The sequence below is a fragment of the Leucoraja erinacea genome, chromosome 2 (genome assembly GCF_028641065.1).
Source record: "Leucoraja erinacea ecotype New England chromosome 2, Leri_hhj_1, whole genome shotgun sequence".
Classification (NCBI taxonomy): Eukaryota; Metazoa; Chordata; class Chondrichthyes; order Rajiformes; family Rajidae; genus Leucoraja; species Leucoraja erinaceus.
In genome coordinates, this window is record NC_073378.1 from 135,688,260 (window position 1) to 135,711,214 (window position 22,955).

A 22,955-nucleotide genomic window follows, 5' to 3' on the forward strand; every position below is an offset into this window, starting at 1 on the left:
CCCCTCCCAGATTCACACACATGGGGGTATTACAGCGGCCAGTTAACCTACCGACCCACGCGTGTGTGGGACGCGGTCACAGAGGGAATATGCAACGTTCACACAAACAGGTCCGGATGGAACCCGGGCCTCTGGCGCTGTGAGGCAGCATCTCTTCCGGCTGCATCACCGTGCCGCCCTCGTGATCATTGGACCCAAAACCTGGAACACCTCACACAGCAGGACTGTCAAAGCTCCTTCATGAGCAAGATGCTCACCGCAGAGTTGAGAATAAAGATATTTTAGATAGAAATCTGCTGTTTGGAAGCGCATTTGTGCCTTTACTAGTTGAGAAACGAATACTGCTTGTGAACCAATATCCTCAGTCTCACACTCCACCACTTGATCATCCATATTCACCAAATGAGCTTCATGGGCACTGCAATCAGTGTTTCCCACTCGAAAGACAATTGCCAGGGTTTTCTTTGAAGAATATTTTGGAGTAGAAGCGACCTTAAATGACAAGGTTGCCCTGAAGCTGGAGATGAGCCACGAGCCAGATTGTTGATGTGCAGTGGACTATGTACGGGGAACAAGGCAATGACTCCGGCCAGCTACACCATGCCCCACAGCTTCCCAGCCCCAGGTGGCCCTTTGCCCATGGGGGAATTAAATAGGGAGCAGGGAGGAAAACGGGAGCCGCTCAAGTTGCCAGTATCCAGTGGGGTGGGGAGAATCACTGAGTCAGCCAGCGTGGTCGGGGAGGCGTGGGAGGACTTCTGGACCCGAGAATGAGACCAAAACACAAGACAAATGCGGAGAAATCTCAGAATGCCACTCTAACTCGGTAATAATGCACCCCCTGGCAAACATGCTCAGAAGGGATTCTGGAATGTTTGATTTGAGTTTTGTTTTAAACCTGCAATCTGGCCACCAGTTCTGTGCTAACCCTGTAAAGTCTGAACTATCCATTGAAGAGGCTGTACACATTTGTTAATAGAATGATTATCTGGGTCTCACTAGTTCAGATATCTGATATTTGCAGTTACGAGCTTTTATAGTATTACGGAAATGTATGTCCTGTGATTTCAATCCTGTTTTATTTTTATTTGTGTTTTTTCTTTGCCCTTTTTTTTTCTCCTTTAGCCTCCAGCCAAATACCTCTTACCAGAGATGCGAGTGTCTGATGTTGGAAGGAAATGTGTAGTGATCGACTTAGATGAAACCTTAGTACATAGTTCCTTTAAGGTACTGCAAGTTCTTTGTTCTTTCATGTGTATTTGTTGCTAGATAAAGTTGACAACTCTCATGGGGGTGTATGAGCAAAGAGCAGTGCAATGTGGAATTACAGATGATCATTTTGATAGCAACTTGATCATGCTTGACGCTGTGATCGTTTTGCAGTTTACAATTCTTACATGTGTTCATATGAGGGTTGCAGGTGGGTCTTATCATGGAGACAAGGTGGGGGGGGGGACAAACTATTAATTTGCCGGCCATTTGGGCGGGAAGCACGCATTGGGGGACTAATTGGATAACTTTATCAGTGTGAATGATTGGCTGAATCGTGGATCCCAGCTTGTGGAGCTCGCCAGAGACCCGGGTTCAACCCTGACCTCGGATGCTGTCGGTGTGGAGTTTGCAGGTTCTCCCTGTGACCACGTGGTTTTTCTCTGGGCGTTCCCTTTTCCTCCCACATCCCAAAGAAGTGTGGGTTTGTAGGTTAATTGGCCCTCTGTAAATTGCCCCTCGTGTGCAGGGAGTGGATGAAAAAGTGGGATAACATAGAACTAGCGTGAACAGGCGATCGATGATCTGCATGGGTTGGGTGGGTCGACGGCCCTGTTTCTATGCTAGATCTTTGAACTAGACTCCATCACAGTGTGAATGATTGGTTGTAGACAAAAATGGTGGGGAAACTCAGCGGATGCGGCAGCAGCTATGGAGCGAAGGAAATAGGCAACGTTTCGGGCCGAAACCCTTCTTCAGACTGATGCAGGGTGGGGGGGGGCGGGGAGAAGAAAGGAAGAGGAGGAGCTGGAGGGCTGAGGGAAAGCTGAGAAGGGGAGGAGACAGCAAGGGCTACCGGAAATTGAAGAAGTCAATGTTCATACCGCTGGGGTGCAGACTGCCCAAGCGGAATATGAGGTGCTGTTCCTCCAGTTTACGGTGGTGCTCACTCTGGCAATGGAGGAGGCCCAGGACAGAAAGGTCGGATTCAGAATGGGAGGGGGAGTTGAAGTGCTGAGCCACCGGGAGATCAGGTTGGTTATTGCGGACCGAGCGGAGGTGTTCGGCGAAGCGATCGCCAAGCCTGTGCTTGGTCTCACCGATGTAGATCAGCTGACATCTGGAGCAGCGGATGCAATAGATGAGGTTGGAGGAGGTGCAGGTGAATGATTGGTTGAACTATCGTGTTTGTGTGCTGTCTAAATGAATGGAAGCAAAGGATAATTTAACAGCTTTCCCAATCCCTGGTGGGCTCTTGAAGAGGGTTCGCAAAAAACTGATTTACGTGTGAGGAAACCGAGGATTCGTACAGAAGAATGGTGTGAAAGCACTGCCTTGCTAGCACCACACACAGAACTGCAGATGCTGGTTTACACACAAAAAACAAGACACAAAGTGCTGGAGTAACTGCTGTCCACCTATCACTTGCCAGACTTTGTCCCACCCCCACCTCTCCTCCAGTTCTCCCTCCACCCCACTCACTGCAGTCAATCTGAAGAAGGGTCCAAGCTTGAAGCTGTGTTGTCCAGACATGTTGCCTGACCTATGTCTGAAGAAGGGTTTCGACCCGAAACGTTACCCATTTCCTTCGCTCCATAGATGCTGCTGCACCCGCTGAGTTTCTCCAGCATTTTTGTGTACCTTCGATTTTCCAGCATCTGCAGTTCCTTCTTGAACAACATGTTGCCTGACCTACTGTGTTACTCCAGCACTTTGAGTCTTATCTAGCTATCTGGATCGCCTATCAAGTCCGGGACATTCCCAACCAGTGCACGTCCAGGCAAGGTGAAAACATTTATAGCTTTGGAGCCATTCTAGATTATAAAGGATATTCTGCACTGTTAACCTAAAGTGTACTCCAAAGACTTACAGGTTTGTAAGTTCAGGTGGGTGAGTGGGCAAATGTTTGGCAGATGCAGTATAATGTGGATAAATGTGAGGTTATCCATTTTAGTGGCAAAAACAGGAAAGCAGACTATTATCTAAATGGTGGCCGACTAGGAAAAGGGGAGATGCAGCGAGACCTGGGTGTCATGGTACACCAGTCATTGAAAGTAGGCATGCAGGTGCAGCAGGCAGTAAAGAAAGCGAATTGTATGTTAGCTTTCATAGCAAAAGGATTTGAGTATAGGAGCAGGGAGGTTCTACTGCAGTTGTACAGGGTCTTGGTGAGACCACACCTGGAGTATTGTGTACAGTTTTGGTCTCCAAATCTGAGGAAGGACATTATTGCCATAGAGGGAGTGCAGAGAAGGTTCACCAGACTGATTCCTGGGATGTCAGGACTGTCTTATGAAGAAAGACTGGATAGACTTGGTTTATATTCTCTAGAATTTAGGAGATTGAGAGGGGATCTTATAGAAACTTACAAAATTCTTAAGGGGTTGGACAGGCTAGATGCAGGAAGATTGCTCCCGATGTTGGGGGAAGTCCAGGACAAGGGGTCACAGCTTAAGGATAAGGGGGAAATCCTTTAAAACCGAGATGAGAAGAACTTTTTTCACACAGAGAGTGGTGAGTCTCTGGAACTCTCTGCCGCAGAGGGTAGTCGAGGCCAGTTCATTGGCTATATTAAAGAGGGAGTTAGATGTGGCTAAGGGGATCAGAGGGTATGGAGAGAAGGCAGGTACGGGATACTGAATTGGATGATCAGCCATGATCATATTGAATGGCGGTGCAGGCTCGAAGGGCCGAATGGCCTACTCCTGCAGCTAATTTCTATGTTTCTATGTTTCATTGGCTTGGTAGCGTGTAAAAATTGTCCCTAGTGTGCGTAGGGTAGTGTTAATGTGCGGGGAACGCTGGTCAGTGTGGACTCAGTGGGCCGAAGGGCCTGTTTCTGCGTCGTATCCTGAAACTAAACTAAACTAGAGGTGGAGGCAGCTTTGTTGAATGTGCCGATCAACACTGATCACAAATCCAGGGGTTCCCACTCCTCTGTTCTAAACCCTCTTCCACTATGAGAAATGTAAAGGGAATTCACCAGAGAACAGAAAATAGCACATGAACAAAGGGTTCCATTCAATACTCTGACCAGCAGCGCAATGCTCTACATATTCGCCCCACTTAGTCCCTTGCCCTTTGGGAATGAAATAGGGAATGGGAGCGGCTCAAGCTGTGAGTTGGCACTGGGTGGGGGCATCACTGAGTCAGCCGGATGTGGTGTGTGGAGGGGGGGGGGGCTGAGAGGGTGGGTAGTTACATGACCTCTGTACTGGAGAATGAGACCTAAACAGGAAGAGACGTGTGGAGAAAAGCTATCAGATTGCCACACTCACTCCGTGATAATGCATCCCCAGGTAAATGTGCTCTGGAGGAACTCTTGACTGATAGATTCGATAGGAATTTGTCAATTGCAGACGTTCTGCCCCGCTGTGGAACGGTTCAAACAAACTTGGTTGACTGCCTGCATGTGTCTGATTCAAATATACCCAAGCTTGTGTTAAAACGCCATCTGTTTGTAGAGGCTTCAGGGGCCCCTAACAGTTGCACTTATTGCATGTTAGAGTGAGGTTAAAACCAAGTACGCAGCCCTCATTGTTCACAAGTTCATTCTGCCACATTCCAAGTCATTGTCCCAGCCCTCCTTGCAATGCGGACAAGAGATTTATTGCTCAGGTAATTAGAGTCTTGCCAGAGGCTGAGGATTCAGTTCTCAGTTGCTGCTGCCAACAACCCTGGCTGGTATTTTCAAGTTCCAACTCTTTGCTTTCATCTCAAATAGTTCACTTTGTGGAGAGGTCAGTTTGGTGTCAGGCAAAGAGGTTTGGGGTTTACTACATTTGAGAGACTTTGGCTACCTGACAACAATAAAGTGTGTAGCAGGTATTCTGTCAGCACAGGTCAGTGTGACCAATTGTGTTTTTGATACAGTTAATAATGCACTGTTGCCCTGGTGGCTTTATTTGTTCCCTGGCCATCCCCAGTAACAACGAGCCACTGTATATCATGCAGACTTGCAGGTGACTTCAATGGTTCCATTTCCAACATGTACAGGGAGTTTGGGGGGGGATTTGCCCCACATTCAATCCCTCTCCACACGGCTGTGGTGTAACCGGGAAATACTGGGGCGACTTCACGTTTATTAGTGTTGCATGTGAACGGCTTTGCTTTGCTTGCTATCCAGATATACCGTACATAGATACAATCAGTCCAAACACAAGTACAATCGCTAGAGCAAAGGGAAAAATACAGTGCATAAAAACATAGAAAATGGGTGCAGGAGGAGGCCATTTGGCCCTTCGAGCCAGCACCGCCATTCATTGTGATCATGGCTGATCATCCACAATCAGTAACCCGTGCCTGCCTTCTCCCCATATCCCTTGACTCCGCTAGCCCCTAACTCTCTTTTAATTCATCCAGTGAATTGGCCTCTGTGGCAGAAAATTCCACAAATTGACAAATCTCTGGGTGAAAACATTTTTTTCTCATCTCAGTTTTAAATGGCCTCCCCTTTATTCTTAAACTGTGGCCCCTGGTTCTGGAGTCCCCAACATTGGGAACATTTCTCCTGCATCCACCTTTTATAATTGTATACGTTTCTATAAGATCCCCTCTCAGCCTTCTAAATTCCAATGAATACAAGCCCAGTCTTTCAAATCAATCAAGTTCAAGAGAGTTTATTGTCATGTGTCCCTGATAGGACAATGAAATTCTTGCTTTGCTTCAGCACAACAGAACATAGTAGGCATTGAATACAAAACAGATCAGTGTGTCCATATACCATTATATAAATATATACACACATGGATAAATACACTGATAATGTGCAAATAAACAGATAATGGGCTATTGATGTTCAGAGTTTTGTCCGAGCCAAGTTTAATAGCCTGATGGCTGTGGGGAAGTAGCTATTCCTGAACCTGGTCGTTGCAGTCTTCAGGATCCTGTACCTTCTACCTGAAGGTAGCAGGGAGATTAGTGTATGGCCAGGATGGTGTGGGTCCTTGATGATTCTGCCAGCCTTTTTGAGGCAGCGACTGCGATAGATCCCCTCGATGGAAGGGAGGTCAGAGCCGATGATGGACTGGGCAGTGTTTGCTACTTTTTGTAGTCTTTTCCTCTCCTGGGCGCTCAAGTTGCCGAACCAAGCCACGATGCAACCGGTCAGCATGCTCTCTACAAAAGCTGCCATTCCCTGACCCTGATCTTTCCTTATGACAGTCCCTCCATAACCTCGTGAAACTCCGCTGCACTTCCTCAATAGCAAGGATGTCCTTCCTCAAATTAGGAATATAATTAGAGTTATAAAGTTGGAAACAGACCCTTCAGCCCAACTTGCCCACACCCACCCACGTGTCCCATCTACACTAGTTCCTCCTGCCTGCGCTTGGCCCTACCTGTCCTATCCATGTAGCTGTCCAAGTTCTCAGCATTGTAGAGCGTCAGTTCCTTAGACAAATTTTGACATCGTTAATTGGATAGAGTTGAATCGAACAGTACCCTAGCTTGCGGAAGGACCGTTCAGAAGCCCATTAACAGAGGGGAAGCAGCTCTTCCTGTGTCTGGTGGTGCGCACTTTCAAGCTGCTGTAACAGTACCATTAGGTAGATCGGCATGGACAAGACTTACATTGGAAAACACAGATATCTCAGAGGAGAGTAGACTGCAGGACATTGTAGAAATGAAGCGTGGGATTGGGGACGATCAGCCATGATCACAATGAATGGCGGTGCTGGCTCGAAGGGCCGAATGGCCTACTCCTGCACCTATCTTCTATGTTTCTATGACCACTGAGGGATTGGAAATGAAGGGCATGAGTTTACAGTCATGGCACTACACTGAAACAGGCCAACCATCCCAATTAGCCCATGGGACAGTTTGTACTCTCAAGAGCTCGCTCTCACCCTCCCAATTAGCATATCCTTCTGTTGCTTTCTCGTTCAACCTCACCGAGGCTGCACCTTAAATCAGGCCGTGGGATTTGCCAGAAGAACACTGCTCTACTTCAGAACACGGCTGATTTTAATTGCTTCAGCTTTAGTCACAGTGCCTTCAAGCTGCTGAGCATCAACTTTGCAATTCCCGCACCAACCAACTGTGCCACAACCTCTCCCTTCACCCTTTGCCACGCTCCCACTGCTTTGACCTTGTCTCTCGTCACCTGTCCTACTGTGTCCCAATGATGCATGTTGCCAGTTTTATTCATGACATTCTTGTTGAAATGTTGGGATGTTTTGCTGTTTTAAAAACCCACTATAAAACCCCTGTCCCACGGCACGAGTTCATTCCAAGAGTTCTCCTGAGTTTGCCCTGATTCCAACTCGGAGATTTACGGTAATGGCCACTCGTCGGTACTCGGGGCTCTCGTGGACATTTTTCAACATGTTGAAAAATCTTCACGAGTCTTCCCGTGCTTACCTGCCGTTAGCGAGTCTTCCCGAGTACCTGCCGTTAGCGTTACGAGCCGCTAAGAGACGTCCCCAAGCTCCGACGTACCCGCTACGTTCATTCTCCGTGCTTACCACGAGTTTGATTTTTTTTTTAAACTCGGGAGAGCTCTTGGAATGAACTCGTACCGTGGGACAGGGCTGTAAATGCTTGTTATCTTATTTCTGTTTAATCCCGATTACTAATTGCGCACAAGAGTAACCACACATCGTAGATTGTGGGTCACGTGTGATCTTACACAGGATATGCTTCAGACATACTGCTGTGAAGGCACATTCTTGCTGCACTGTGACGGGAGAAGGGGAGTACACTGTCCAGTCTGAACCTATTGTCCCACTCCCTCCGATGCTGTCTACGGCAGTCTTAACAGCGAGAACGTTTCCAGCAGCTGCTGCTTCTAGTGACTTCGAAATGTAGGAAACAGCAGGCCATTCAGCCCTTCAAACCCACCCTGCCACTCAATGTGATCATGGCTATTCATCTAAATTCAGAACCCTGTTCCTGCTTCCTCCCCCAAGTTCCGTGATCCCTCTGGTCCTGAACAATATTCAACTCCTTGAATATATTTAATGATTTGACTGCAAAACTTTGGTGGAGACTTCCACTGGTTCACCATGCACTGAGAGAATACATTTCTCTCCATTTTGGTCTGCAATGGCTAGCTTCCTACCCTTGATACAGATCCAGAGATTATAGACTCCCACCCATTGAGAACATCATTCCTGCATTTAATCTGTTCAGTCTTGTTGGAACTCTGTAGGCTTCTGTGTGGTCCTCCTTTGCTCTTCCAAGCTCCTATGAAAATAAGATGAGTTCTTGGTTCTTGACCAATCTCTCTTCATATATGTCAGTTCTGCAGACCCAGGAATTAATCCAATGAATCTTTGCAGAACTCCCTACATGACTAGGCCATTCTCATTGAAACATATAAGATTGTTAAGGTTTCATTGAAACATATAAGATTGTTAAGGGCTTGGACACGCTAGAGGCAGGAAACATGTTCCCGATGTTGGGGGAGTCCAGAACCAGGGCCCACAGTTTAAGAATAAGGGGTAAGCCATTTAGAACGGAGACGAGGAAACACTTTTTCTCACAGAGAGTGGTGAGTCTGTGGAATTCTCTGCCTCAGAGGGCGGTGAAGGCCGGTTCTCTGGATGCTTTCAAGAGAGAAGTAGATAGGGCTCTTAAAAATAGTGGAGTCAGGGGATATGGGGAAAAGGCAGGAACGGGGTACTGATTGGGGATGATCAGCCATGATCACATTGAATGGCGGTGCTGGCTCGAAGGGCCGAATGGCCTACTCCTGCACCTAACGTCTATTGTCTATTGCCATCCTTCCTCGGATAAGGTGGCCAAAACTGCACACAATACTCGAGGTGCGGTCTCACCAAGGCTATGTCCGTCTGCAGCAAGACATCCCTGTTCCACCCCTATCCCTCTCTTCCAGCTTTCATTCCCCCTCCCCCCAGCCCCCCTCCCACTCCCATCAATCTAAAGAAAAGTCCCGACCCAAAAGGTCAGTCCCCCTTCCCTCCACAGATACTGTCTGACCCGCTGAATTCCTCCAGCAGTTTGTGTTTTGCTCAAGGTTCCAGCAGCTGCTGTTTCTTGTGTCTCCTTCCCTGCTCCTGAACATGAACCTGGAGCTATGAAGGGCAGTTATCACCTGCTCTACCTGCATGCATACCACCTCGTCTTCCCAATCTGTTGCTCATCAGATAACCTGCCTTTCTGCTCTTGCTGTCAACGTGCATCTATCCACATTATACTTATACTGTATTATCCCGTCCTGCCTTCTCTCCATACCCCCTGATCCCCTTAGCCACAAGGGTATAGCCAATGAACTGGCCTCAACTACCCTCTGTGGCAGAGAATTCCAGAGATTACTCTAAGGATTTCCCCTTTATCCTTAAGCTGTGACCCCTTGTCCTGGACTTCCCTAACATCGGGAACAATCTTCCTGCATCTAGCCTGTCCAACCCCTTAAGAATTTTGTAAGTTTCTATAAGATCCCCTCTCAATCTTCTAATTCTAGAGAGACCAAAGACTGCTCTAAAGTCCGAAGAAGGGCCCCGACCCAAAACATCACCCTTACCTTTCCTCCAGAGATGCTGCGTGACCCGCTGAGTTCCTCCAGCAGTGCGTCTGGTGAAGAGACAGGGACAGGAGTACACAAATGGGGAGCTCAGTGGAAGTTAGAGACGTGTAAAGCAGGTGAAAGATATAGAGATGCACTGCAATTGACTGTTTGATGTGGTGCCACACAGGGTCATTGCTCACAATCAGTGTGACCGGGTTGGGACAACAGCGCGGAGAAAAGATTGGTGTGCGGACAGCAAAGTCAGATAGCAGGCTGTCAACGAGCATGGGTCCGTGCTAAACGTCACTGTCAATAACTCCGATTAGAAGATAATAATAATAATAATAATAATACATTTTATTTTCGGGCGCCTTTCAAATCTCAAGGTCGCCTTACAAAGATTAAACAGAAGAGAAAAAAAAACATATAGTCGGAGAAAAATAAATAATAAGGACATCATCAATACACAAATTAAAGATAGAAATCGCTCCAAAGACACAAAATCAAAAAATCAAAAAAAACACAATGTGAAGAGAGAGCAGCGGCAGCTAAAGCGCGCCAGCGTCCACTCTCCCTTCCGACAGCCATCTTGGACACAGACTAACAATGTACCTTACACACAGTAAAATCATCCCCCCACAATGGTTACCACTGTGGGAGAAGACACAAAAGTCCAGTCCCCAAACCCAGTTCTCCCAAAAGTCAGGCCTATTGAGGCCACCGCTGTTGCCTCAACGGAGGCCCGATGTTCCTGGCCGTTCTAGCCGGGTGGTGTTGCCCCGGCGTCGGGAGAGTCCTCACAGCGGCTGGGCCACCTGGAACGGCCACTTCCTAGCAGGGGATTGTCGGCTTCCGAAGCCGACAAGGCCGCACCGAGTTGGAGCTCCCAGGCTCCCGATGTTAATGTCGGCGCCGCCCGCTCCGCTCCGCAGACCCGCAGCCCGGAGGTGTTGCTCTCGGCGGTCCAGCTCACCGGAGCTCCAGATCCAGCGCGGCGACCCAGGCAAGGCATCGCCCGCTCCGCTCCGCGATGGCGCTCCAGCGCTGTGCCTCCACCGAAGCCGAGGTGCTGGGCGGTCCCCGCCAGGAAACGGCGCTCCAAGCCCGCTGGTAGGCTACAAGGACAGTTCGACGGGCAGCCCGGAGAAAAAGCTGCCTCACCGACCACGTAGGGACCTAGAAGTAAGGTTACCTCCTTCCCCCCACAATAAGAAGTCCATTTCTCCGAAAAAACGACGAACAAAACTAACTAAAAACTGAAAAAAAACTGAATTAAACGGACGGCTGCTGGTTAGCAGCCGTTCCCCAAGATGGCTCCTCCAGAAGATGCATCTAAGGATCTATATCTGTTGGCATACTAAGCCGAGAGGGAAAATAAACTCTTGAGTGAGGAGGGTTCTTGATAAGGTCAAGTGAGCAGGCAAAAACTGGACAAGATGCATATCGTGTGAAGAATTGCAAAGAATGGGAGCAGTAGAACAGCAACATAAATGGCGAGATATGTCAGTATTCACAGTGACCTGGACGTCCTTGATCATGATAAAGATTGGAAGGGGTTAGGCAAGTAAGGCTTATTTACAGTGATGTTTCTAGTGAAGAAGTACATTTGACTGTAATTATGTAAGGATATATTTAATAGATTTCAGGTGAAAGGGGCCAAATTTAAAGGATATGTGCGAGGCAAGTTTTTACGCAAAGTGGTAGGTGTTTAGTTTAGAGATACAGCATGGAAGCAGCCATTCGGCCCACCGAGTCCATGTTGACCAGCGATCCCTGTACACTAGCACTATCCTACACACTAGGGACAGTTTTCTAATTTTACCGAAGCCAATTCACCTACAAACCTGTGGGAGGAAACTGGAGCACCTGTGCGGTCACAGGGAGAAGGTACAAATTCCATACAGACAGCACCCATAGTCAGGATCGAACCCGGGTCTCTGGTGCTGTGAGGCAGCAAGTGGTTCAAATGCGCTGTCGGTGGTGGTTGGGGCAGATATGACAGTGGGATTTAAGAGGCTCATTGATAAGTTGGGAATGGAGGGGTGCGGATCAAGTGCAGGCAGAGAAGATTAGTTTAACCTGGCATCATGCTCGGCACAGACATTGTGGGCCGAAGGGCCTCTATTACGTTCTATATGGGAGCTGCAAATTCTGCTCATCATTTACTTCTTGTCCTTCCCAAATACATCACTACTATTTTCCTGAACCACTCTACATTGCATGTTGCCAGCAGATTCTTGATTGAACTTCATTTTGAATTTTTCTATTATGTTTTAAATATTCAGGCCATAATCTCCAACCCACACAGTTTGCAGGTATCGCTAAAACTATGAGCGATCGTGCTGCGCAGCTTTAGAATCGTGGAGAGAGTGGGCTTTTTTCACAACAATCCGAGACGGCAGAAGCCTTCTCTCTCCTCCTCCTCCTCCTCCTCCTCCTCCTCTCTCCTCCTCCTCCTCCTCCTCCCCCTCCGCCTCCTCCTCCTCCTCTCAGCTTTTTACTTGTGGCTGTGTTGACTATCATGTGAAGAGCGATTCTGGCACCCTGTTTTTCCAGTGAGGAGCTCCACCTACAGGGAGCTCACCAAGGCCGACTGAGGATGTGTCTTTCGACTAGCACTGCCATTCATTGTGATCATGGCTGATCGTCCCCAATCAATAGCCTGTGCCTGCCTTCTCCCCATATCCCTTGACTCCACTAGCCCCTAGAGCTCTATCTAACTCTCTCTTAAATCCATCCAGTGATTTGGCCTCCACTGCCCTCTGTGGCAGGAAATTCCATAAATTCACAACCCTCTGGGTGAAAACGTTTCTTCTCACCTCAGTCTTAAATGACCTCCCCTTTATTCTAATATGTGGCCCCTGGTTCTGGACTCACCCCACATTGGGAACATTTTTCCGGCATCTAGCTTGTCCAGTCCTTTTTAACATTTTATATGTTTCTATAAGATTCCCCCTCATCCTTCTAAACTCCAGTGAATCGGGCTCAACAGACTCACGTTCACTCCATTAGCCTGATCTAGTGCTCAGTGTGATCATGTTCTGTCCCGTTTAGGCTGGGAAGAGAGCAGAGAAACGATTTACAAGAATGTTGCCAGGACTCGAGAGCCTGAGCTGTAGGTGGAGGTTGGGCAAGCTAGGAATTTGCTCCTTGGAGTGTAGGAAGCTGAGGGGGTGATCTTACAGAGGTGTATGAAGCCATGCGGCGACACAGTGGCGGAGCAGTAGAGTTGGTGCCTTATGGCGCCAACCACCTGGGTTCAATCCTGTTTACGGGTGTTGCCTGTACAGCGTTTGGATGTTCTCCCTGTGACCACGTGGGTTTTCTCCAGGCGCTCCGGTTTCCTCACGCAATCTGTTGAATTCCACAGTCTGTGGATTCTCTGGAGGCAGGTTCTCTGGATGCTTTCAAGAGAGAGCTAGATAGGGCTCTTAAAAATAGCGCAGTCAGGGGATATGGGGAGAAGGCAGGGACTGATTGGGGATGATCAGCTATGATCATATTGAATGGTGGTGCTGGCTCGAAGGGCCGAAAAGCCTACTCCTGCACGTATTGTCTATTGTCTAATCCAAAGATGTGCAGGTTTTTAGGTTAATTGGCTTTGGTAAAAACTCTAAATTGTGTAGGATAGTGCTGGTGTACGCGCTGATTGGTGGTTGGCGCAGATTCGGTGTGCCGAATTACCTGTTTTTGTGCTGCATCTCTAAAATAAAGTAAGCTAAAAGTAAAGTAAAAAGATACGGTGTTTAATGCCCCTGTCCCACGCTGCGAGTTTACCAAAGAGCTCTCCCGAGTTTTAAAAAAAAATCAAACTCATGGTACCTCATTACGAGTATTTTTTTTACTCTTGGAAAATTTTCACACTGTTGAAAAGACTTCACGGGTTTCCGCGTTTCCCGAGAACCTGCCGTTAGCGTTACGAGCCGCTACGAGACACCCACGAGCTCCGACGTACCCGCTACGCACTTACCACGAGTTTGATTCGATTTTAAACTCGGGGGAAGCTATTGGGTAAACTCGCATCGTGAGTCGCATCGGGCCTTAAGAAAGAACTGCAGATGCTGGAAAAATCGAAGGTAGACAAAAATGCTGGAGAAACTCAGCGGGTGAGGCAGCATCTATGGAGCGAAGGAATAGGTGACGTTTCGGGTCGAGACCCGAAACGTCACCTATTCCTCCGCTCCATAGATACTGCCTCACCCGCTGAGTTTCTCCAGCATTTTTGTCTACCTAAAAAGATAGGGTGAATACACAGAGTGTTTTACCCAGAGTAGGGGAATCAAGAAGCAGGCGACTTGGGTTTAAGGTGAGAGGAGCAAGAATCAAGAGGGACTTTTACCCAGAATAGGTGAATCTGTGCAGCATGTCCTCATCACTTCCTGCATGCCCTTCCAACAATTCTCATGTCACCAGCAAATTTGGAAACCTTGCGACACTGTTCCTTCCTCCAGGCCATTAATGTAAAGAATGAACAATGGTGGGCCCACATCTGATCCGTGCAGTGCTCCTCGGGTGGCACCCATCCCAGTCCGAAAGAGCTGTGTAACATCATGAGGGGCAACAAATGCACAGACTCGTTTACACAGAGTAGGGCAATCAGGAATGGGAAGAGAAACTGTAAACCAGTCAGCATGATTCTTAAAGAAGGACTTTATTCTGGCTAGGACTTTATCCTTTTGAGCGCAGCAGGACGAGGGGTGACCTTAGAGAGGTGTATAAAACCATGAGGGGAATGGATAGGGTGAATGTGCAGTCTTTTACCCAGGGGAGGGGAATCAAGAACCAGCGGACATGAAGAGAATGCCTACGCCCCAAAGAATATCAAGACCCAGCCTGTGCAACTTCTCCCAACAGATGCTGGCGTCCTGCCAATTACTGTGTCCATTCTTTTTGTGGGATTATTTCTCTTCTGGATGCTCACACTCCCAGCAAAACGTTTATCATATTGAAAGCTGCCTTTGAAATTTTAACCTGTCGGGTCTGCAAATTACCAGGAGGTTGTTGCAATCCTTTCATTCAAGGATTTTAGGAGCCTACTGCAGTTGTAGGTCTTGGTGAGACCACAAGTATTGCGACAGTTTTGGTCTCCAAATCTTTATTCAGTGCAGAGACGGTGTTGGGGGACTGTCTTATGAAGAAAGACTGGATAGACTTGGTTTATACTCTCTGAGAGGGGATCTTATGCTTACAAAATTCTTGGACAGGCTAGATGCAGGAAGATTGTTCCCGATCAGTCCAGGACAAGGGGTCACAGCTTAAGGATAAGGGGGAAATCCTTTAAAACACTTTTTTCACACAGAGAGAACTCTGGAACTCCTGCCACAGAGGGTAGTTGAGGCCAGTTCATTGGCTATATTTGCTTAGATGTGGCCCTTGTGGCTAAGGGGACAGGGGGTATGGAGAGAAGGCAGGTACAGGATACTGAGTTGGATTTCTAATGATCATATTGAATGGTGTGCAGGCTCCGAATGGCCTACGCCTGCACCTAATTTCTATGTTTCTATGTTGTCAAAGCCGGCACTATTTCTTCAGAAAGTGTTGGGCTGCTTTAATAACAGGCCTGCTGATGCCCTTCTCATTGGATCATCCCCACAGCTTCACCTCATTTTTCCAGACATTGCTCCTCCATTTTATGCTCCTGGTGCTTCTCCAACTTGCTGTTTTTCTAAGCTATGTGCCCTGCCTGCTTGTATCCTGTCTGCTTTAATGGGGCTTTACCATGCACTAAACGTTATTGCCTTTATCATGTGTCTGTACACTGTGGGTACAAGACACACAACCAACTCAATCCATCACAATGAATCTCCTCTCACTGCGGTGGAAGGCAAAGTCTTGTCTCTCCCCTGCTCTCCATCCTCTCCCGATGTTAAAGCCCCCGGCGGGCGATGGTAAGTCCCGTGGCCGCTAAAGCCGCGCCAGGCGATGTCAGGCCCCGCTCTGGGTCGTTTTCAGCCCCGCAACTCGGGCGGGAGAAGCTGCCGCCGCGGGAGCTCGGAATAGCGGTCTCCCTCCAGGGACCCGCAAGCTCCCGATGTCACCGTCCACAGGCCTGCAGCTGGAGACTCCAAAGCTCCGGAGCCGGGTCGCAGCCGCGCGCCACTACAGCTCCCCACGCTCCGAAACCGACCAGCCCCACGATGGTAAGTCCGCAGGTCGTTCCGGCTGGAGGCCGCTCCACGGTGCTAGGCCCCAACAACAACGGAGACCCGACAGAGAAAAGGTTGGGTCTTCCATGCAGGGAAGAGATTTAAGAGTTTCCCCCCCGCGCCCCTCACATATACACAGTTAAAAACAATATAAAAACCACAGCAAACTACACATTGAGCGGGCCAAACATTTTTTAAAAGGACAGACGGACTGTAGTGGCCGCTGCCGTGAGGCGCCACCAACACAGCACAAACACTGTTGTCTTTCCGCTGACCGTATAGCAGGCAACAAAGGCTTTTCACTGTACCTTGGTTCACGTGACCATAAACTAAACTAAAAGTATCCTCTCAACTTCCTAACATCTCCTGCTCCCAAATCTGACTTCAGGCCCTGAAAACCATGGCACATTTAGAAACATAGAAATTAGGTGCAGGAGTAGGCCATTCGGCCCTTCGAGCCTGCACCGCCATTCAATATGATCATGGCTGATCATCCAACTCAGTATCCCGTACCTGCCTTCTCTCCATACCCCCTGATCCCCTTAGCCTCAAGGCCACATCTAACTCCCTCTTAAATATAGCCAATGAACTGGCCTCGACGACCCTCTGTGGCAGAGAGTTCCAGAGATTCACCACTCTCTGTGTGAAAAAAATTCTTCTCATCTAGGTTTTAAAGGATTTCCCCCTTATCCTTAAGCTGTGACCCCGTGTCCTGGACTTCCCCAACATCGGGAGCAAACTTCCTGCATCTAGCCTGTCCAACCCCTTAAGAATTTTGTAAGTTTCTATAAGATCTCCTCTCAATCTCCTAAATTCTAGAGAGTATAAACCAAGTCTATCCAGTCTTTCTTCATAAGACAGTCCTGACATCCCAGGAATCAGTCTGGTGAACCGTCTCTGCACTCCCTCTATGGCAATAATGTCCTTCCTCAGATTTGGAGACCAAAACTGTACGCAATACTCCAGGTGTGGTCTCACCAAGACTTTGTACAATTGCAGTAGAACCTCCCTGCTCCTATATTCAAATCCTTTTGCTATGAAAGCTAACATACCATTCGCTTTCTTCACTGCCTGCTGCACCTGCATGCCTACTTTCAATGACTGGTGTACCATGACACCCAGGTCTCGCTGCATCTCCCCTTTTCCTAGTCGGCCACCATTAGATAATAGTCTGCTTTCCTGTTTTTTGCCACCAAAATGGATAACCTCACATTTATCCACATTATACTGCATCTGCTGCATTTGCCCACTCACCCCCTTATCCAAGTCACCCTAGTCTCCTACATCCTCCTCACAGCTAACACTGCCCCCCAGCTTAGTGTCATCCGCAAAAACTTTCCTTGCTTGGAGATTTGACCCCAGCTGCTAATCCCTTCCTTGTGCCACTGATCTTTGTCCCACTGATCTTTGATTGTCTTATCTCAGTGGTCACCGTGGCCCTGTCCTCACACCAGATACTCAACCCCACCAATCGACCTGACAGCCCTGTGCACCATAGGGGAAATGCGGCAGTGTTGTAGGTGTTGTGTGAAGGGTAAAACATTGAAACATCTGCTTTCTTACATGAAAGAACCAGTGGAATTAGTTGGGAGGTAGACACAAAATGCTGCAGTAACTCAGCGGGTGAGGCAGCATCTGTGGAGAGAAGGAATTGGCGATGTTTCGGGGTCAAGACCCATAAGGTCTCCAATTCCTTCTCTCCAGAGATGCTGCCTCACCCGCTGAGTTACTCCAGCATTTTGTGTCTACCTTCGATTTAAGCAGCATCTGCAGTTCTTCCTTAAACAAATTAGTTGGAGGAGCAGGAGGTGGTGTCCTTGCCCACATGTATCCCTAAATGATCATGGCAAGTGCAGATTATCTCAGCCCTATCCACGTTGCTGCATTTGGGATCTTGCAGCGGCCAAATTGGCTACCACGCTTTCTACATTACAACTATGGTCATGCTTCATAAATACTGCATTAGGTGGAAAGCATTTTGCCATTTTCCTGGAAGATCATGAATTACTGCAGGAATACAAGACTTTATTTAAAGATATTCCTTGGAGTGCAGAAGGCTACGGGGTGGTCTTATAGAGGTGTATAGCATCATGAGGGGGGGGGGATTAATAGGGTGGACACACAGTCTTTTACCTAGGGGAGGTACTTAGAGAATTTTTACAGCCGGCATTTGTTTTCTGTGTCCCACGTTCCTTTTCTTATCGATGCATCGTTCCTCCTTAGCTCTGTTCCCAACCCTCAGGCTTTCTGTATTGTGTTTGGTTTGGAAACCTTGCCCAGCTTTTCCTTTGATCTAATGCTATCTTTTACTTCTCTTATTAGGCATAGTAGACGCAATTGTAGATTTTTAAATGCTACCATTGTTTCCCGCCTGTTGTACCTTTCAATTATTGCTGACCACTTTAACCCATTCCCACACCGACCTTTCTGTCCTGGGCCTCCTCCACTGCCAGAGTGAGGCCACACACACAAACTGGAGGAACACCACCACATATCTTGCATGGGTAGCTTACAACCCAGCGGTATGAACGATGAATTCATGAATTTTAGGTAACTAACCAACAAATTCTCCCCTTCCCAGTGTCCTGCCTTGATGCACACCCATTCCTCTCTTTCCACCTACATTCATTCCTCTAGCTTCACAGTTGGCATCTCTTCCATCCTTGTGTCTCGCACCTTCTGTCTTCATCTCTGCCCTTTGTCCACCCATCTCTCGGATACAGCCAGGCTTGGCCCCGCATCCATCTCTTCCAGCTTCCCCCACCCCAAAATACAATCTGTCTGACCCAAAATGTCATCTATCCATCTTCTCCAGAGTGCTGCCTGACCTGCTGAGGTACTCCAGGGCTTGGTGTCTTTCCTTTCAGTGTAGTTGCCCAATCTACCATTGCCTTGCCTTTATAGTTGTCCCTGTACAAATTTAGGACCTTGCTTTCTGATTCAACTAAATGTGAATGTTCTGACCTGTGTGGCATCCTCCACAGCGGGTTTCCTGCTTCCCCACCTTCAACTTGGCAAGAGTGTTGAATGGCCATTTGTATAAACAACGGAACAGTGACATTTCTCATTGCAGCAGCATAACAGGTCTGCAAACACATTGCACAGATAATATGTAATAAACAAAACAATTCAATCAGGTCAATATTAGTGCAAAAACCCCTGAAGTCTTGAATGCATCAAAGACACTTGATACTTGAGAGTTGAGGTTAGTGTTGTAAACTTCTCAAGAGCCTGATGGCTGTGGGGAAGAAGCTATTCGTGAATCTAAGATAGACACATAATGCTGGAGTAACTCAGCGGGACAGGCAGCTCTGGAGAGGGGGAATGGGTGACGTTTTGGGTCGAGACCCTGGTTGAACCCAGGTGTCACAGATTTGCAACTCCTCCCTGTAACTACTTCCGATGGCAAGAGTGAAATGAGAGCGTGGCCAGGGTGGCTGCTTTTTTGAGGTAGACCCCTTCAATGGTGGGGAGGTGAGTACCCATGATGGACCGGGCAGTGTCCACTGCTTTTTTGTAATCTCCTTTGTTTGTGGGTTTTTAAATAAGTTTAAATAGTGAGAACGTTTGGAGCAAGTACCCAAAGCAACCAGTGATTGACATTAATGAAAAGATTCAGTTAAGACACTTCCACGCTGTTACAAACACTCCAGCTATGCAGGCTAACCGGAAGGGTTGCCTTTCAAGCACACAGCCACCATTATACTGTGGTGAGAAAATCCTGCAGGGGTGGCTGTCATCCAGCAACTAATAATTTGAGCAAGTATGGGGCGCCCTCATCTGGCTCTGCATCAGTCTCCGTGCTGTGGTCAAAGCTTTTAGTCAGAGCTGGAGACGTTTGCTCGGTATTTAGTGTCGGAAGGAACTGCAGACTCTGGTTTAAACTGAAGATAGACACAAAAAGCTGGAGTAACTCAGCGGGACAGGCAGCATCTGTGGAGAGAAGGAATGGGTGATGTTTCAGATCGAGACCAATCTTCAAACCATTCTTTTGAAACATAGAAACATAGAAATTAGGTGCAGGAGTAGGCCATTCGGCCCTTCGAGCCTGCACCGCCATTCAATATGATCATGGCTGATCATCCAACTCAGTGTCCTGTACCTGCCTTCTCTCCATACCCCCTGATCCCCTTAGCCACAAGGGCCACATCTAACTCCCTCTTAAATATAGCCAATGAACTGGCCTCAACTACCCTCTGTGGCAGAGAGTTCCAGAGATTCACCACTCTCTGTGTGAAAAAAGTTCTTCTCATCTCGGTTTTAAAGGATTTCCCCCTTATCATTAAGCTGTGACCCCTTGTCCTGGACTTCCCTAACATCGGAAACAATCTTGCTGCATCTAGCCTGTCCAACCCCTTAAGAATTTTGTAAGTTTCTATAAGATCCCCTCTCAATCTTCTAAATTCTAGAGAGTATAAACCAAGTCTATCCAGTCTTTCTTCATAAGACAGTCCTGACATCCCAGGAATCAGTCCGGTGAACCGTCTCTGCACTCCCTCTAAGGGCAATAATGTCCTTCCTCAGATTTGGAGACCAAAACTGTACGCAATACTCCAGGTGTGGTCTCACCAAGACCCTGTACAACTGCAGTAGAACCTCCCTGCTCCTATACTCAAATCCTTTTGCAATGAAAGCTAACATACCATTCGCTTTCTTTACTGCCAAGGGTCTCGACCTGAAGAAGGGTCTCGACCTGAAACGTCACCTATTCCTTTTCTCCACAGATGCTGTCTGACCCGCTAAGTTACTCCAGCTTTTTGTGTCCACTGCTTGGCATTTAGCTGGATAGTGGTCCTAAAGCATGCCTTTGCACAATCATTTGCATGCAATTCATGCAACCCAGCACGCTGATGCAATCATAAAGAACGCACGTCAAATTTTCAACTTCCTTAGAAGATTGAGGAGATTTGGTATGTCAACACATATTCTCTTGAACCCCTGCAGATGTACGGTAGAAAGCATTTTGTCTGGTTGCATCACAGTCCGGTTTGACAACTCAAATGCCCAGGAACATCGGAGATCACAAAAGTCCTGATCTCCCACCATCCTTTAATGGGGCGACCAGACCTGCACGCAAATACTACAAATACAGCTTCACCAAAGTCCTATCAAGAAGGCATCTAGTCTTTCCCCCAGTCTAAAGTCTTATAAAGTTCCTTCTCTCCTCCATACTTTGCTCTTGCCATCACTCTGATGTGCTAACCTTCGTCTCATCTGTCCACAAGACCTTTTTCCACGACTGTGGTTGCTCTTTTAAGTACTTGGCAAACTGTAACCTGGCCATCCAATTTTTGCAGCTAACCAGTGGCTTGCATCTTGCAGTGTAGCCTCTGTATTTCTGTTCATGAAGTCTTCAGCGGACAGTGGTCATTGACAACCCCACACCCGACTCCTGAAGAGTGTTTCTGATCAATCGGACAGGTGTTTGGGGATTTTTCTGTATTATAGAGAGAATTCTTCTGTCATCAGCTGTGGAGGTCTTCCTTGGCCTGCCAGTCCCTTTGCGATTAGTAAGCTCACCAGTGCTCTCTTTCTTCTTAATGATGTTCGAAACAGTTAATTTTGGTAAGCCTAAGGTTTGGCTGATGTCTCTAACAGTTTTATTCTTGTTTCTCAGTCACATAATGGCTTCTTTCACTTTCATTGGCACAACTTTGTATACTCATTGCCCAGAACAATGACGGCAAGGCTGTCATGCCTCCTTTGCCATGCTATCTTTACTTGTATTGCTATTTAAAGGAGTTATGGACTTGCATCCCTCTACGTCAATGCCATTAATACAATCGCTACATTCCTTTGGATCTCTTTTCCTTGCGTTTGACGATTATATTCATGTATAGTGCTATCGGTTTTGGTTGGATAACACGCAACAAAGCTTTTCACTTGGTACACATGATAATAATAAGCCTCAACTTGCAAAATGTCAGATCATTCCTCTGTTCACCAGTGTTTCTATTTGTAGAGTTGGCTTTGTACAAAAGGTTTCAAATGATCAGGGGGCAGGTGGGTGGGAGCTTTTAAAGATTACGCATGGTCTCACTGAATCCATAACCTTCACTCCGAGCTTCTGCCAGAGGTCTTCCCTGTCACCCATGTCCGGTCCCTCAAGCCCCTTGCTCAGTGAGACCAAAGCAAATTGAGAGCTATCCTTGCAATTCAAAAATGGGAATTAGTTAAACGACCCAGTTTGAGAGGACATGGTTGAACTTTATCTTTAAAAAAAAAAAAGACAAAGTACTGGAGTAACTCAGCAGGTGAAGACAGCGTCCTTGGAGAACATAGGTAGGTGACGTTCTGAGTCGGGACCTTTCTGAGTCTGAAGAAGGGTCCCGACCCGAAACATCACCTATCCGAATATCGGAAGGTAACCCTGAACTAAACGTGTTTCAGAAGAATTTATTTAATTACGGGCTAATAATGGGAAAAAAGCTTATACTTAAATTCTGGAAAAATGCGCCCACACCAACAATAAAAATGTGGATATCAAATATGTTTGAAACATTACATCTGGAAGAGATGAGATTCCTCTTAGCAGGTAAAGCAGACCAATTCCAAAAGACGTGGTCTATGTTTCTGGACCTATTACAAGTGTGAGGTGCAATAGTAATTTAAAAAAACAAATAAATAAATAAGTGGTATCAGGACCTGGTAACGGGAGGTAAAACAACAAAAACAGACTTGGTTGGTAGTCCCCTTTCTGCGGAGTTTAATGTTATAATAGAGCGATTGTTTCTATTTTCTCTTTCTTTCTTTTCTAGGGTCTATTTTCTCACTTTACTTCCTTCTCTAACTTCTTTCCTAAGGGGCTTTCTTTTCCCAACACTCTTGCACTTCACGACTCTCGCGCACTTTCTTTACTTTCCTTACTTCTACCTTTTTCTTAAAGCTCAAAAAAAATGAAGCGGTACAAAAAATGTATTAAGATAGATGTGTTGTGTAGTATTGTAATTTACCATACTTCTAATAAAAATAAAATTTAAAAAAAAAAAAAAAAAAAGAAACATCACCTATCCATGTTCTCCAGGGATGATGCCTGACTTGCTGAGTTTGCCAGCACTTTGTCTTTTTTTAATGGATTCATGGACGTTTCGGGCCAGGACTTATCAGACTAAGAGGGGGGGGGGGGGGGG

The 22,955-nt window shown here is 47.1% G+C and overlaps 1 protein-coding gene across 1 annotated transcript in view; it reads left to right on the plus strand.

The window, feature by feature from the left end:
• ctdspla (CTD (carboxy-terminal domain, RNA polymerase II, polypeptide A) small phosphatase-like a) overlaps window positions 1-22,955 on the plus strand; it is a 198,043-nt gene that overhangs the window by 150,016 nt on the left and 25,072 nt on the right. Inside the window, 1 exon segment of the mRNA XM_055649232.1 lies at window positions 1,126-1,227. Within this exon segment, the coding sequence (XP_055505207.1) occupies window positions 1,126-1,227 (102 nt within the window).